General features: G+C 40.6%; 1 protein-coding gene across 2 annotated transcripts in view; it reads left to right on the top strand.

Moving 5' to 3' along the window:
* Positions 1 to 15725, top strand: part of myo16 (myosin XVI) — a 743507-nt gene that overhangs the window by 496042 nt on the left and 231740 nt on the right. For both annotated transcript variants that reach the window (XM_039745919.1, XM_039745918.1), the window contains exon 22: positions 6288 to 6440. In XM_039745919.1, coding sequence (XP_039601853.1) covers positions 6288 to 6440 — 153 coding nt within the window. The remainder of the gene's footprint in view (positions 1 to 6287; positions 6441 to 15725) is intronic.

The following is a 15725-nucleotide window of genomic DNA, read 5'->3' as shown; positions in this document are numbered from 1 at the left end:
TACAAAACAATATAATACAATTTCTTTTTTGTATAGCCCAAAATTACACAAGAAGTGCCTCAATAGACTTTAACAGGCCCTGCCTCTTGACAGCCCCCCCAGCCTGGCTCTCTAAGAAGAAAATGAAAAACTCCCAAAAAAGCCCTTGTAGGGAAAAAAATGGAAGAAACCTCAGGAAAGGCAGTTCAAAGAGAGACCCCTTTCCAGGTTGGGCGTGCAGTGGGGGTCAAAAGGAGGGGGTCAATACAATACAATACACAGAACAGAACAAATCCTCGGTACATTATAAAAATAAAAAATGTTACAAGTACAGACCAGAATTTAACAGTAGATGAAATTGCATCATAGGATTTTGGAGTCCTAGAGACCTCAGCCATCAAGCTGCCTCCCCTTATTGGCCATTCCAGAGCTGAAACAGGTGCTGGGCCAGCCAATCCAATGAAAGGACCCCTCTACCCCGCGATTCCAGCGATCCTCCATCAGAGATGACTTTACCTTAGGCAGGCAGAACAACTTGGCAGGTGGGCAGTGGCACCAAGTGCCACATGTGAGTACCGAGAAGAGAAACAGAAATAGGTGAGGGTGAATAACAAATTCTAACTATCATGTTACTTATGTTTTGGTGCTAATGACCAACAACAGAGATCACAGCAGCTCTAGTCAGGGTGTGCTAAACTGAAGTCGTGAGTCTTCAGCTGGGATTTGAAAGCTGAGACCGAAGGGGCATCTCTTATAGTGGCAGGCAGACCACTCCACAGTTTAGGGGGTCCTGTAACTAAAAGCTAAACCTCCCACTTTATTTTATTAATCCTTGGAAGCAGCAGCAGACCGGCATCTTGAGATCTTAATGTGCGCTCAGGTTTGTAAGTCATGATAAGTTCAGACAAGTAAGCCCCACTTCGGCCATTTAATGCTTTATATGTTAAAAGGAGGATTTTGAAATCTGCCCTAAACTTAACCGGGTGCCAGTGTAAGGATTTAAATAAGGATTTAAGAACTGGAGTTATGTGTTCCTATTTTCTTGTTCTTGTAATAATTCTTGCAGCAGCATTTTGGATTAACTGGAGGCTGTAAAGAAAAAAGTTTGAACATCCAGTGAGCACCGCATTGCAGTAGTCAGTCCTACTAGAAATAAATGCATGAATTAATTTCTCAGAATCCTGTTTATTTAAAAAGCGCCTTAATTTCCTAACATTTTTAAGATGGAAGAACAGGATTTGGACAACTTTGTAATGTGAACTTTAAATGACTTGCTAGAGTCAAAGATAACTCCTCGATTGCGAGCTGATTCAGTAAAATTAATGGTGATTCCAACTGAGTTAAATGATGACAGAATATTGTTGTGATCAACGCCATTCCCTCCAATAATTAACATTTCTGTTTTATCTCTGTGTTTAAAGACAAGTAGTTCTCATCCATCCATTTAATTCACTAACACAACTAATTAAAGACAACATCGGAGAAACTTCATTTGATCTAAATGAAAGGTATAACTGGGTGTCATCTGCATACGAGTGAAAATGAACATTATGTTTCCTAATGAGAGATCCCAGTGGAAGCATGTAAAGTGAAAACAGTAAAGGTCCGAGTACTGAGCCCTGCAGGACACCATATTGAACTTCTGTGTATAATGATGGAGTCCTGTCAGCACATTTCTGTACATATTGGAATCGATTTGATAAATAAGAACTAAACCAAGCGAGCACGCTGCCTGTAAGCCCAACATAATTTTCACGCCTGTGCAGTAAAATAGAATGGTCAATGGTGTCAAATGCTGCACTTAAGTCTAACAACATAGTTACAGTGGAGTTTCCTTCATCAGAGGATTTCATAATGTTGTTTACAATCTGCATTAGTGCCGTTTCTGTATTATGACCAGTGCGGAAACCGGACTGGAATTTGTCAAATATATTGTAATGCGTAAGATGTGACTGAAGCTGATTGGCGACTACTTGTTCTAATATTTTAGAGAGAAATGGTAAATTTGAAATAGGTCTATAATCATTTAGTATGTGTGGGTCTGCGTCTGACTTTTTAAGTAATGGTTTAATGACTTACACTTTTAGTGCATCAGGTACTATGCCATGCAGTAATGAACTATTGATAATGTTTAGAATAGAACATCCATTGCACTTTTTACTAGTTTTGTTGGCACTGGATCTAGGGAACAAATAGAACACTTGTTCTAGGGAACAAGTGCTGAATGCAATGTGCGGCAGCGTCTGCTAAGCTAGTATTTGGTTTGTACTGTGATGCTGACATCTGGGATCTTATATTTTTAATTTTCTCATTGAAGGAGTCTGTACTTCTAATATCTGTTGGTATTTTGCACTGTAGACCTGAATTCCCATTTGTTAATTTAGCCACTCTTCTAAACAGTACTCGAGGATTTTTATTATTCCTATCTGTTATTGTAGAATTGTATTCTGAGCGAGCTTTAAAGAGAGCTTTTTTATATTTTTTAACACTCTCCATCCATACAATTTGAAAGACATGTAGCTTTGTTGTTCTCCATCTGCGCTCTAGTTTTCAGCCCTGTAATTTAAGAGCTCAAGTGTTTTCATTAAACCAGGGAGAGTTTCTATGTGCTTTGATCACTTTTGTTTTAAGGGGAGCCACTGTGTCCAGAGCATCTCTCAAGGTCACATTATAATGTGATATTAGCTGATCTAAATTGTTTTCCACGTTTACATTTGATGTTAACTGATCTAAATGGTTTTCCACAATTACACTCGACTTACTCAAGGTATCTATAAATTTTGAAGCAGAATTACAATCTAGATGTTGCACTGTCTTTGTTTTAATCTGTGAGTGCGTTGGCAATTGCAGGACTAAATCAAATGTAAGTAAGTAGTGATAGGAAATAACTTCATTTAATGGAGTAATATTTAAATTTTTAATTTCAACTTTGTAAGTTATAATTAAATCTAATGTGTGGTTATGATTATGAGTTGGACCTTTGACAATCTGACAAAATCCTACTGAATTTAACAAATAAGTAAAACATTTGTTAAAAGTGTCCACATCAATGTGTACATTAAAATCCCCCATCAGAACTACGTGATCATAATTTATAGCCAAATCACATAAGAGTTTGCTAAATTCAGTCATGAACAATGAATATGGCCCTGGTGGTCTGTAGACTAGCACTATAATTGTGTTGGAATCTGTTTTAATATTTAAAATGAATGCCTCAAAGGATGTAAAGTTGCCTAAATTTTAGACATGATTTGCATTTTGTTACAATGAATTATTCCAAGGCCTCCTCCTCGACCAGAATCTCTAGACTTATGAAGGAACGAGTATCCATCTGGTGACGCCTCAGCTAGGGAACAGTGTCACATTTACTAAGCCAGGTTTCAGTGAGAAGACACAGATCAGATTTTGTACTTAATATAATATCATTTACCAAAACAGCTTTAGTGCCAAGAGAGCGAATGTTCAATAAACAGCATTTAAAACTGCATGGTTCTTTCTGAACTGCTGATATATTTTTTGTTTTAATTTGAAGTAAATTTCTATTACAGATGCCCCTGGTGGAGGGTCTGGTTTTATCCCTTGGTCTAATTATACACCTTATTTTTTGGTTATCAAGTAATTTAAGGTTTGCATCAAGACTAAATTTACTGGATGCCCACAACAGGGATTATGGGTAACAGCTTCAGGAAAGTAACAGGTGGGATAAACAACAGCCTGTGATTTAAGATCACATGACTGCGGCCTGGATGGTGCTCTAATCAGTCAACCAGGCAGTTTTGCTGCCATATTTTGGGATTAATACATAAGATCCCCTCCAGTTAGGATAAAGACCATCTCTTTTAAAAAATCCAGGCCTTTCCCAAAAATCATCCCAATTGTTCACAAATGCTATGTTTTTATTTGCACACCAGGCTTCTAGCCAGCAGTGAAGGAGCTCAATCTGCTATAAATCACATCCCCTCTATATAATCTTGGTAAGGGACCAGATACAACTAAATTGTGACATTTTCTTTTAGCTTTGGTGCATAGAGAGAGGATGTTCCTCTTTAATACCTCAGATTGCTGTAAATAAATATCATTAGTGCCAACATGCCGCAATAAGGTAGATACTTCATCGTCGGCGACACGGTCCAATGCAGCCTCTATTTCAGAAATCTTGGCCCCGTGGACCACTGGTAAAGAATCCGATATCATAAGTATGATCGTATTTATGATCAGCAATCTCAAAATATCATAAACAACATTCCACATGTCTATATTACCAATTTTCACATTATTTCAAAGTTGTGTGAAAAGGAGTAGCTTTGACCCCTCCTATTCCAATTAGGTACAACAAACTTGCCTCTCCCTCTCTGAGTTGATGGCATTTATCTCCATTCTTTTCACAAGAGCAGTGCTGTGGCTGATGCCTGCTCAGAACTGTTTGTTGTAGCGGCAATCCAAGCTAAGATGTTCCGTGACCGCTATCACAATGGACAAAGGCAGGACCATAACAACAGATAGCTTCTTCATGTCACTTTCCCCTGCTAATCGGCTGCTCTGCACCACAACGCAACTCTGCTTGGCACCGTAAAGTTAAATGGGGCTTCCACCTGCAGCTAAAGTCACTTTGATACGTGAGCAATTTGCTAGTGTGTAGATCTGGCAGGGTCATGCTAATGTTTTTTCGTAGGCTTCAGGGATTCTAGTGTTAATGTTGTGTCTTAACGGTGTATCTTTGGGGTGCCAACCTGGTCATCGCCATTTAATACAGTCAAAGGAATGGAACAAAAAAAAGCGACCGCTATATGCCTCTATAATTAAACAACAACAAAAGTGCAAGGTGAGTAAGCCGATATGTCGGTAGACCCCCTTAGGTTTTTCGGAACACTACTCTCTGGTTTAGTTGAATCCGAACTGACTGTTTCCTTCTGGTAGTGGCGGCTTTAACACTAGAATTACCAGAGCCTACGAAAAAACTCGTAATTCCGTCCCACCTTAAATTGCTTCTTAAATCCCTTCACACCTCTCCGCCAGCGCCCTTTGTCTTCTAAATGTCCAGAGAAAGAGAAGCTTGGAGCAGCCGGCTATTCCATCCCCCCACCAATTTAGAACGTACACGAACTTCAGCTTGATTGAGTATCTGGGAGTGAAGTGGAGTTTTAGAGTGGAAATAATAGATCGTTGTTTGGAACACACGCATTTCATGTCTGCACATTTAGAAGACAAAGGGCGCTGGCGGAGAGGTGTGAAGGGATTTAAGAAGCAGTTTAAGGTGGGACGGAATTACGAGTTTTTTCATAGGCTCTGGTAATTCTAGTGTTAAAGGTTGGGGACCAGAATGGTCAAAGTCAATTGTCCTCACTGGGCGTCTTCTCAGTGCTGCAGAGGTAAAAGAGGAAGAGAAGGTTAGCATGAGCGCCCCCCTCTCGGGCCAGGATGGTAATACCTGCTTTAGATGAGCCCAGAGAGTGATGCACAGATGTGCATGAGTGACAATTGTCACTTAATCTTTATATGGGACTGTGGACGCTAGAGGCGCTGTTACCCCATTGAAACCACCAGACAGACGTCCCAGACACACTTGTAAAAGTACAAGAAGAATCCTTAATAATATTTCTTCCATTATTGTGCCCAAAGCACCGCACACTCCACAATTGTTAATCAATACAATAATCACAATAATAATAAATATACAATCCTCCACTCCCAGCAGCTCCGTCCTCTACCACCCAACTCCGGCTCAGCTTGCTGGGGTTTCCCAGAGTCCTTTTAAAGTCTATAACCCGGAAGTATTGCTTCTCCGGGTCAACACCTTTATCACATATCCCGGAAGTACTGCGGGCTTCCGTCCTCGTGACCCTGAAGTACTTCCGGGTTGGCGTAACTGTAATAGTCCCCGGGTTCTTGGTGAGCTCCCCGTGGCGGCGCCCATGACACCCAACAGGGCTGAAGAGTTGGACTCCATGTCCCATGCTGCCCTGCGTGAATCCGAGAAACCATTCCCATCCGGGGGAGCTGCCATCTAGCGTCCCGGGGAATGTAATTCCCTGAAAAGGCTGCTTTCTTTTGTAGAGGGACATCCCGGCCCATGTCCATCACAGGGACATAACTGAGGAAAGTATTTTTGTTTTTTTTACGGGTTTTTGATATTTTTATCCCTCATATTTTATTAAAGAAGGACCAAGGCAGAGGCTAGTTTTCATGTTCCATAATTTAGCTCCTACCTAATCTTTTTCTCTTCTCAGAGTCTGTGCCTTGAGTTTGGGACGTCTGGTTTGCGAAGCCCTCCATTCAACTCTCTCACTTGTTGTGTCTGCTTTCTCTAGCTGTGTATCAACATGACTAATGAGAAGATTCACCAGTACACCGTGGACGTCCTCTTTGAACAAGAGCAGGCCGAATGTGTGCAGGAGGGAGTCGCCATGGAAACGTTTCATTCTCCTGGCAACCAGAGTGCTGTCTTGGATTTTTTCTTTCAGGTACGCATTAAACTGTCTCCATAGTAGGTGCATAAATAATAATAATAAAATAAACAATATGCCTCTCGCAGCTATGCCGATTAAAGCTACAGATTTACAAGTGTGCACGTTATGGAACACTGACCTCATCCTAAGGGTGCGTTTATTGATCCTGACATGTTACAGTTTACTAGTCATGTTTGATTTGCAATGAGTTGGAGTGAAATACATAACATTTGTCGTGTGTGTGCACATAGGGGACTGCACAAGGGCTCTGGTGATCGTAATTACCTGCCCATCCAGGGGATGGCACTATGTTCTAATGAGTTTTCCCTTCCTCCATCTGCAGACCAGATGATTGACAGCTGTAACATGCCTGACATCACTTCCTCTGTCTGTCCACCTGGACCCACCTCTTCCTGCCAGTAGGACTTATGAATGGAAGTGCCGCCATTTTGAAAACAGTTCACTTTTGGAATTCGCATCTGAAAAGACATTTTTGCCATTACTACTTGTTTTCTTTCCAGTTATACGTGTTCACCAGGGTGGTGCCCCTACTCTTTAGCGTGGTCTGTCTACTCTCTTACAGTGGAGTAGTCGGTAGGAAGAGGGATGTCAAGGCGGACAGACACTGGAAGTGACATCAGAGATGTTACAGCTGTCAATCATCCGGTCTGCAGATGGAGGAAGACAAAAGGCATTAGAACACAGTGCCATCCCCTGGAGTGGCGGGTAATTACAATCACCAGAGCCCTTAAGGTTTCCTCTATGTGCACACACGTGACAATTGTTTTTAGTAATTTAAAAAATGCAGATTTTATTTGCAAATACAGATTCAGAAAATATGCAGATCCCTTTCATTTTCTGCACACTTTATTTAATTTTAAATTGTGTCAGAAAAACGACCAACAGACATCATAAAGGTTTGGGGCAGCCATCCGTATAATATGCCCTGGCTGCAAAAGGTTGAAATTGAAGAGAGTTGTGTGCAAGACTGAGTCTAAAACAGAATTGTGGATGTAAGATGGCAACTTTAAAGGCCAGTGGAGGAAATGGCGTCTTCGGGGACCGGAAGTGATGTCATCACAGGCTCTGTAACTGGCAGTGACGTCTTTGGGGGCCAGAAGTGACGTCATCACAGACACCATAGCTGGATTTGACGTCATCACAGGCACCATAGCTGGAGGTGACGTCATCACAGGCTCCATAACCAGAAGTGATGTCATCACAGGCTCCATAACCAGAAGTGATGTCTTCAGAGGCTCCAGAACCTGGCAGGATTTCCCAAGAATGGTCTGCATGGAACTGAGAGAGACAGTCAGCACACCACACTGGGTCCACGGTCTGATGTAGAATTACAGTTACTGAAGCCCTTTAGCTGCCTCCTACTTGCACGTGTGTGGCAATAGATAAATTTGACATTTTCCTATCGTTGTGCACTCAATGACTAATAATGACAAACCAAAAACATCTTTTTTTTTAAAGGTTTGCAAATGTATTACAATTAAAAAAAAAAAACTGAAATCTCTCATTCCTAAAAGTATTCAGTACTTTGTAGAAGCTCCCTTGGCAGAAATTCCAGCTTAAAATCTCCTTGGAAAGACTCCTCAAAATGGTTTGTCGCTTTCTTGCTGGCCAATCCACTCAAGCGCCATTAGATTTGGATGGGAAGCATCTGTGAACTGTCATCATCAGGTTTCTCCATGTGTTCTATGGGGTATAAGTCTGGGCCACTCAAGGACACTCACAGACTTATCCTGATGCCACATCAGCATTGTCTTGGCTGTATGTTTCAGGTCATTGTCACGCTGGTAGGTGACCCGTCACTCCAGTCTGAGGTGATGTGCACTCTGGAACACCTTTCTAAATATGGCCGCATTTATCCTTCCCTCAATTCTCACCAGCCTTTCTGTCCATGCACCCTTATACCATGATAATGCCACCACACTACTTCAGCACAGGGTTTGTATTAGGTAGGTGATAAGCAATGCTTGGTCTTCACCAGAGTTTGAAGAGTTCAGTTTTTGTCTGATCAGACCAAAGGAGCTTTGTCCTCATGATGTCATAGTTCTTTAAACAGTCACTCAAGTTTGGCTTCCTCTTTGCCACTCTACCATAAACACCTAATTGATGGAGTACTGCTGAGATGGTCATCCTTCCAAAAAGGTTCTCCAATCTCAGCACTTCTAAAGTTCTGTTAGAGTGACCTTTGGGTTTTCGATCCCCTTTCCCCTTCTTGGCTGATTCCTCAGTTTGGCCAGATGGCCAACTCTAGGAAGAGACCCCCTGATGGTTCTAAACACTTTCCATTTCACAATTCTGGGAGTCACTGAATGCTTTAGAAATGTTTTTGATCCCCTTGACCTGATCTATGCCTCACCATAATTTGATTATGGAGGTCTACAGAAAGTTCCTTGGACGTCATTACTTGGTTTTTATCTTGGCATGCAGTGTGAACTGTTGGACCTTTTTTACACAGGAACACATGGGCCTTTCTAAATAATGTCTGGTCACATCAGTTTGCCAGAGGAGGACTCCAATCAAGTTCTCAAAAGATCTCAAGGAGAGTTAAAGCAAACAGGATACACCTGAGCATAATGTGGAGTGGAGCAGCAAAGGGTCCGAATACTTTCAGTAATGAGAGATTTCAGTAACTGATATTTAATTAAATTGGTGAGCATTTCCTAAAACACGTTTTAACTTTGTCATAATGAGTTATTGAGTTAAGATGATGGCAAAACCTGCAACTGTATCCAATTACAATTAAAACGTAAAACACAATGAAAGTGTGCAGGAATTGCTGGGGTCCCAATACTCTGAGTTCGCTGTATTTAATGAGCTTCTGTAAAACAACATTATGCACATTACTTTGTTTTTTTCCACAGGAAAACTTTGTACATGGAAAGTCGCCACTCTCCGTTACCTAGCAACAGCCTATCCTAGTTGATGATAGGCATACGACCTGTTTTTTTTGTGTGTGTGTTTTGTTTTTTTAATTGAGATCTATTTTTAAACAATTGTATTATCTTCAGAGTAGTCAGGGTATGGACAGCAGGGGATGTCATCCATCAATTCATGGGAAAGACTTCTGACTCAATTGAATATGGATAAGCGATTGTTGAAGACCCCACTGAAACATAAGTATGGTCTTTGGTACCATAATTTCCTTGTCTTAATATCTCCGCCATGATTGCTGGGATAGATAAATTGTGTCAAGTTTGATCACAATTTTAAAAGAACACATTCCCTGGGAGCATTTTATTAACAGACTAGCTGTCCCCTGCGGCTCCACCCTTGTAATAGTGAAACGGGACAGCGAGGAGGGACCCGCCCGTCTCCCTCCTCCTGATGTCCACCTCTCCTCAGCCTGCAGCCTCTGTCTCGGATTAACGCGAATATATCACTCCTGCAAACAAACTATGATTCTTAGCGCAATGAGAGAAGTCGCAAAATCAACTGGAATGTTCAAGCAAATTCTAGAAAAAGCTTGATCTAAATCCGTTAAGTAGTTTTCTCGTTTGCTAGCTAAGCAGATGTAAGATACACCCCAAGGCTGGTAGGTGAGTGAGGAGGGCCCCGCCCCCAATTCCCCTTGGCCCGCTGCCCCTCCCCTTGGCCCGCAGCTTCTCTCGGATTTGTGCAAATAAATCATTAGCGCAAGCTGGCGGTTCTCAACCTGTGGGGGGCGTGAAATAACAAAAAAGGGGGCGCAAAGATATGAAAAAAAAAAACAAGAATCGAAAATATGAAAAATCCATCTATTGAAACCAAAACAAATTAACTTAAACTACATTCTGATACTAGAAAAATGAAAATAGAGTTAGATAAATGTCGCTAAAAGTTAAGTAGGCATAATAAAAGTTGTAGCGGTGTATCGGCAGTAAAAAAATCTAGGAATACATTTTATTAGGGTTTCAAAAAAACGTTAGGAGGGCGCAATTAAAATTATTATGAAAACTCTGGTCACAAATAATTAAAGGTTGAGAAACTCTGCCGCAAGCGAACTATGATACCTAGCTCAATAAGAGAAGTCACAAAATCAACCGGAATGTTCAAGCAAATTCCAGAAAAAAGCCCAATCTAACTCCATTAAGTAGCTCTCTCATTCGCTAACTAAGCAGATGTAAGATACATCCTGAAGCTGGTGCGTGAGTGAGGAGGGCCCCGCCCCTCTCCCCTCGTCCTGCATTTGCACAAATAAATGGATACCACAAGTGAACTCTGATACTTAGCACAGTGAGAGAGGTCGAAAAATCAACTGGAACATTCAAGCAAATTATAGAAAAAAGCCCAATCTAAATCTGTTAAGTAGTTCTTTCGTGAAAATCGAACAGACCTACAGACGGACAGACAGATGTTGGATTTTTTATGTATATATATATATATACAGTGGAACCTCTAGATACGATCACCTCTGTATACAAGAAATTCAAGATAAGAGGAAAGAATATGCGAAAAATTCGGATCTAAATACGAGTATTGGCTCGTAACGAGCCATAACCCAGGCTGTGGTTATGCGTGACGCGTTTTCCGATCCGCCTCGACTCGGGGATTCACCCAAGCTGACGCTGCCAGCCCGTCAGCTCACTCAGTGTTCCTTGTTCTCCCGTAACGTGAGGATCTACGCGTTTGTGCGCTTGTGATTTCATTGTTTCGCTGTAGCAGTTCGCTTTATAAGCGTATCCAAAAATATCGTGGACATGCAGATGGAGAATAGGAGACGATTGCCCTTAGGAGGAGAGAGAGAGAGAGAGAGAGAAAGAAAGAAAGAAAGAAAGAAAGAGAGGCGCGAGCAAGGGAGATAAGGAGAGAGAGAGACGCGTGCATGAGCGAGAGAGATAAGGAGAGAGATGCACACGAGAGAGAAGAACCATCAGCTCAGTTATGCTCACATGACGTTCAGCAAAGTGTATCCATACTACTCGTATTGCAAGACATCGCTCGTTTATCATGTCAAAATTCATTTAAAAATTTAGCTCGTCTTGCAAAACACTCGTAAACCAAGTTACTTGCAAACCGAGGTTCCACTTGTATATATTATTTATCAGTGTTATTTGTTAGGAAAATTGATTTTTATGTTGATATTCTTGAGGGTGCGGAACGGATTAACTGGATTTCCATTATTTTCAATGGGGAAGTTTGTTCTAGATACGAGAAATTTGCTATACAAGCTCAGTGCTGGAATGAATTAAACTTGTATCTCGAGGTTCCACTGTATATACAGTAGTGTGAAAAACTATTTGCCCCCTTCCTGATTTCTTATTCTTTTGCATGTTTGTCACACAAAATGTTTCTGATCATCAAACACATTTAACCATTAGTCAAATATAACACAAGTAAACACAAAATGCAGTTTTTAAATGATGGTTTTTATTATTTAGGGAGTTGCATGACAGCACTCTAAAAAGTTGTTAAGCTGCTCTGAAGGCAAAGAAATATCCCTACCTCCATGTCAGGCCCTAGATATTAACATACAGTAAACCCTCATTTATCACAGTTAATCCGTTCCAGACTCTACCGCGATAAATGAATTTCCACAAAGTAGGATTCTTTATTTATAAATCTAATATTTTCACAGTTAGAGCATTGAAAACCTGTTTACGACCTTCTAAATACATTTTGTAACATTATTAGAGCCCTCTAGACATGAAATAACACCCTTTAGTCAAAAATTTAAACTGTGCTCCATGACAAGTCAGAGATGACAGTTCTTTCTCACAATTAAAAGAATGCAAACATATCTTCCTCTTCAAAGGTGCGCCGTCAGGAGCGGAGAATGTCAGAGAGAGAGAGAAAAGTAAACAATCAAAAATCAATAGGGCTGTTGGGCTTTTAAGTATGCAAGCACCGCGATAAAGCGGTGCAATGAAGGGATCAATGTGAAGGTAGTCTTTCAGCATTTTTTAGAGGAGCATCCGTATCTTCTAAGCAAACAGCCACTGTGCAAACAGCCCCTCTGCTCACAGTCCCTTCGTCAGGAGCAGAGAATGTCAGAGAGAGTGAGAGAGACAGAGAAAAGCAAACAATCAAAAATCAATACGGGCTGTTAGAGCTTTCAAGTATGCAAAGCACTGCGAGGAAAGCATATCGTATATCATTGAGGCGTTTTATTTAATACGTAATACGTGCTCTGATTGGGTGGCCTCTCAGCCATCCGCCAATAGCGTCCCTTGTATGAAATCAACTGGGCAAACAAACTGAGGAAGCGTGTACCATAAATTGAAAGACCCGTTGTCCGCAGAAATCCACGAACCAGCGAAAAATCCGTGATATATATTTAGATATGCTTACATTTAAAATCCGCGATGGAGTGAAGCCGCGAAAGTCGAAGCGCGATATAGCGAGGGATCACTGTAGTCGTATCCAGATCTCTATTACATAAAAATATCCTGAGACTTTTTACAAAAGATTTTTTCAAGTCCCATCCTCCTCTTAACCATTTTCAGCCACACCCGCGGTCCTCTCACCTCTCATTGGTGTAAATACTTTTGTCAGACACAGTTTCTGCTCTCTCAGCTCTTATGAATTTTAACGTTTTCCTCACTTTAAGTTCCCAAATAAAAAAGACGTATTATGTCCAAATCTAATTGAAGAATTTCATCCCGAAGGGTTAAAAACAGATAAAATTAATACACGGTCAATCCTAGCACCGAGAAATGTGAAGTCAAATGAATTAATGTGAAAATTATTGATTGGTTACACTGCAAATTGGTTAAATGCGTTTCAATAGACTCTGCTGAAGCAGTTGGTGGTGATGGTGCGGAAGATGAAAACATCAACTTATAATTTCACGTAGAATATCTACAACCGTTAACACCATCTGGTCTTCTACCGGCTGGATTACTGTTCAAAGAAGGACGTATCCAAGAAAGGTAATGTAGTACATTTTCAGGGGATAACATTAGACATCTAAGGAGATCTTGATATGCCATTCGTATTAAAACATTTACAGTTCCCCATAGCTGTTGGTATGACAATTAATAAATCACAGAGACAAACATTAAAAAAAAAAGGTTTATTTATTAGAGAGAAACAAACCAAATTCTCTCACAGTCAGTTATACGTTGTGTTGTCACAATGAAAATCCAAACAAAGAATCAAAATTCAATGCAATATTGATGAAAATTTAATTCAAAAAATGTTTTTACTGAAGTTTTACAGTAAAAGTGTAAGTTTAAAAAGTATTTGCGTGTTAATTTCAAAGCCAAACAGAACAAAATCTTATAATGCAATGAAAAACGCGAACGCAACTTGAAACATAATTTACTTTCAAATTATTACGTTTTGCTATTTTTTACTATGGTGAATTACTTGCTGTAATGTCAAATAGTTTGGTCTATTATGCATATGTAACAATTCCCGTGAAAATAACAATCTGTTTAAATTGTACATCTGCATCCCCATACGCGAGTGGCAGAACTGCAAAGTGGCTAGTGCGGAGCACCGGCCCAGGGGTTGGCAACCGAAGCCAACAAGTTGACTTTTGAAAGTCCCTTAAGTCCTACTGTCTGCCACACTACTTGGTCACTTATTCCATTTGTCTGAGTTCTCTGTGTGAAGTAAGCGTCCTAACTTTTGTGTGAAATTTACCCTTAACAAGTTTCCAACAGTGTCCCCGTGTTCTTGATGAACTCCTTTTACAGTCACAGTCTCGATATATTGGACTGATTGACTTTTTAATTTAAACACTTCAGTTATGTCTGTTCTTAATGTTTTTTTTACTTAAACAGCAAAGGCGCAGCTCTTTTAATCACTCCATATAAATCCATAACCTGCAGTCCTGGTATCGACCTGGAAATTGGCATAGTCGGCAGGATTTACAGACACGCTGTAAAACAATTGTACTGTCCTTTAGGCTCCCTCTGTTGTTTTGCTTATAATAGCAAATGCAGAATTTAAGAAGTAGTTAAATATATTAATTTTATTGCAAAATAGTTTGTGTTAACATCTCCACTGTTATTACTGGGATTGATATATTGTCTCAGATATGACTACAGTTTTATAAGAACACTCCCAGGGACATGCTGTCTCTGCTGGATACATGAAGTGGCGTAGCTCCAGTTTGTGCTGCTCGGGTACGATTCTTCAATTTGCCGCCCTCCAACATATCTGAATATGTTAACCTATTTAAATAGAAAATTAAAATGATGTATAGAGAAAAATTAAGGTACATTTTGCATAGATTTATTCATATTGGGTGGTCCAGATCTAATTATGCAATTTTCATTATGCAATAACTTATTAAGTTTATTACATAGAAAATCACCCAAAACATCCTGGACCATCGAGAAGTGGCCGAACTGACAACATGAAGAATCGTCTTCGCGCCGAACTGGAATCGTCCCAATATAAATCAAAGTCATCCAGACGATCTGGATCTGCATAATTAGATCTGGACCACCCTCTGGTCGGAGTTTGTTTCCTGCCTTGCGCCCTGTGTTGGCTGGGATTGGCTCCAGCAGACCCCTATATATATATTGAAGGACCGAAGGAGGGAAATATATATTCATCAACTAGACATGAATATTCCCGGGTCCTGCCTGCATGGAGTTTGCATGTTCTCCCCGTGTCTGCATGGGTTTCCTCTGGGTGCTCCGGTTTCTTCCCATGGTTCAAAGACATGTAGGTTAGGTGCATTGGCGATTCTAAATTGTCCCTAGTGTGTGCTTGGTATGGGGGTGTGTGTGTGTGTGCCCTGCGGTGGCCTGGCACCCTACCTGGGGTTTGTTTCCTGCCTTGTGCCCTGTGTTGGCTGGGATTGGCTCCAACAGACCCTGTAGTTAGGATATAGCGGGTTGGATAATGAATGGATGGATGGATAGACAAGAATATAGTATCAACGCACTGATAAGCCGTGTTCTAATTATTAGTTTAATATAATTAAGCTGTGAAAACCAGAACCAGTGTAGTGTACAAGTGATAGGTGGCGATGTTTTCTGCGCAGTGCAAGAAAATTATAATTTCTAAATTAGTTGTTTATCAATGTAATGTTTATGTTTATTTTTATTATTGCCTCATAAATTTGCTGTGTGTGATACCGTCAAATTATCTTTGAAGCATTTGTGATGAGTGATATTTTTCCGAACCATGCTGCTTACACACGAATTATACTGAGCCTTTTGGCCAATAATACTGCCCCCAAAAATGTGCCACCCGTGATGGACTGCCCCCTTTGCCCACCCCTAGCTATGCCACTGTATCCATGTCCCTCCTAAATTAATGAATTAAAATCCTGGACCAGTTCTTATTTGAATTATAACAGTATACAGTTTTTGGGGTTACCTCAACACTATTAAAAGTTCTAGA

This window comes from Polypterus senegalus, chromosome 2 (genome assembly GCF_016835505.1).
Source record: "Polypterus senegalus isolate Bchr_013 chromosome 2, ASM1683550v1, whole genome shotgun sequence".
In the NCBI taxonomy this organism is placed as follows: Eukaryota; Metazoa; Chordata; class Cladistia; order Polypteriformes; family Polypteridae; genus Polypterus; species Polypterus senegalus.
This window is presented reverse-complemented; position numbering and strand designations above follow the sequence as displayed.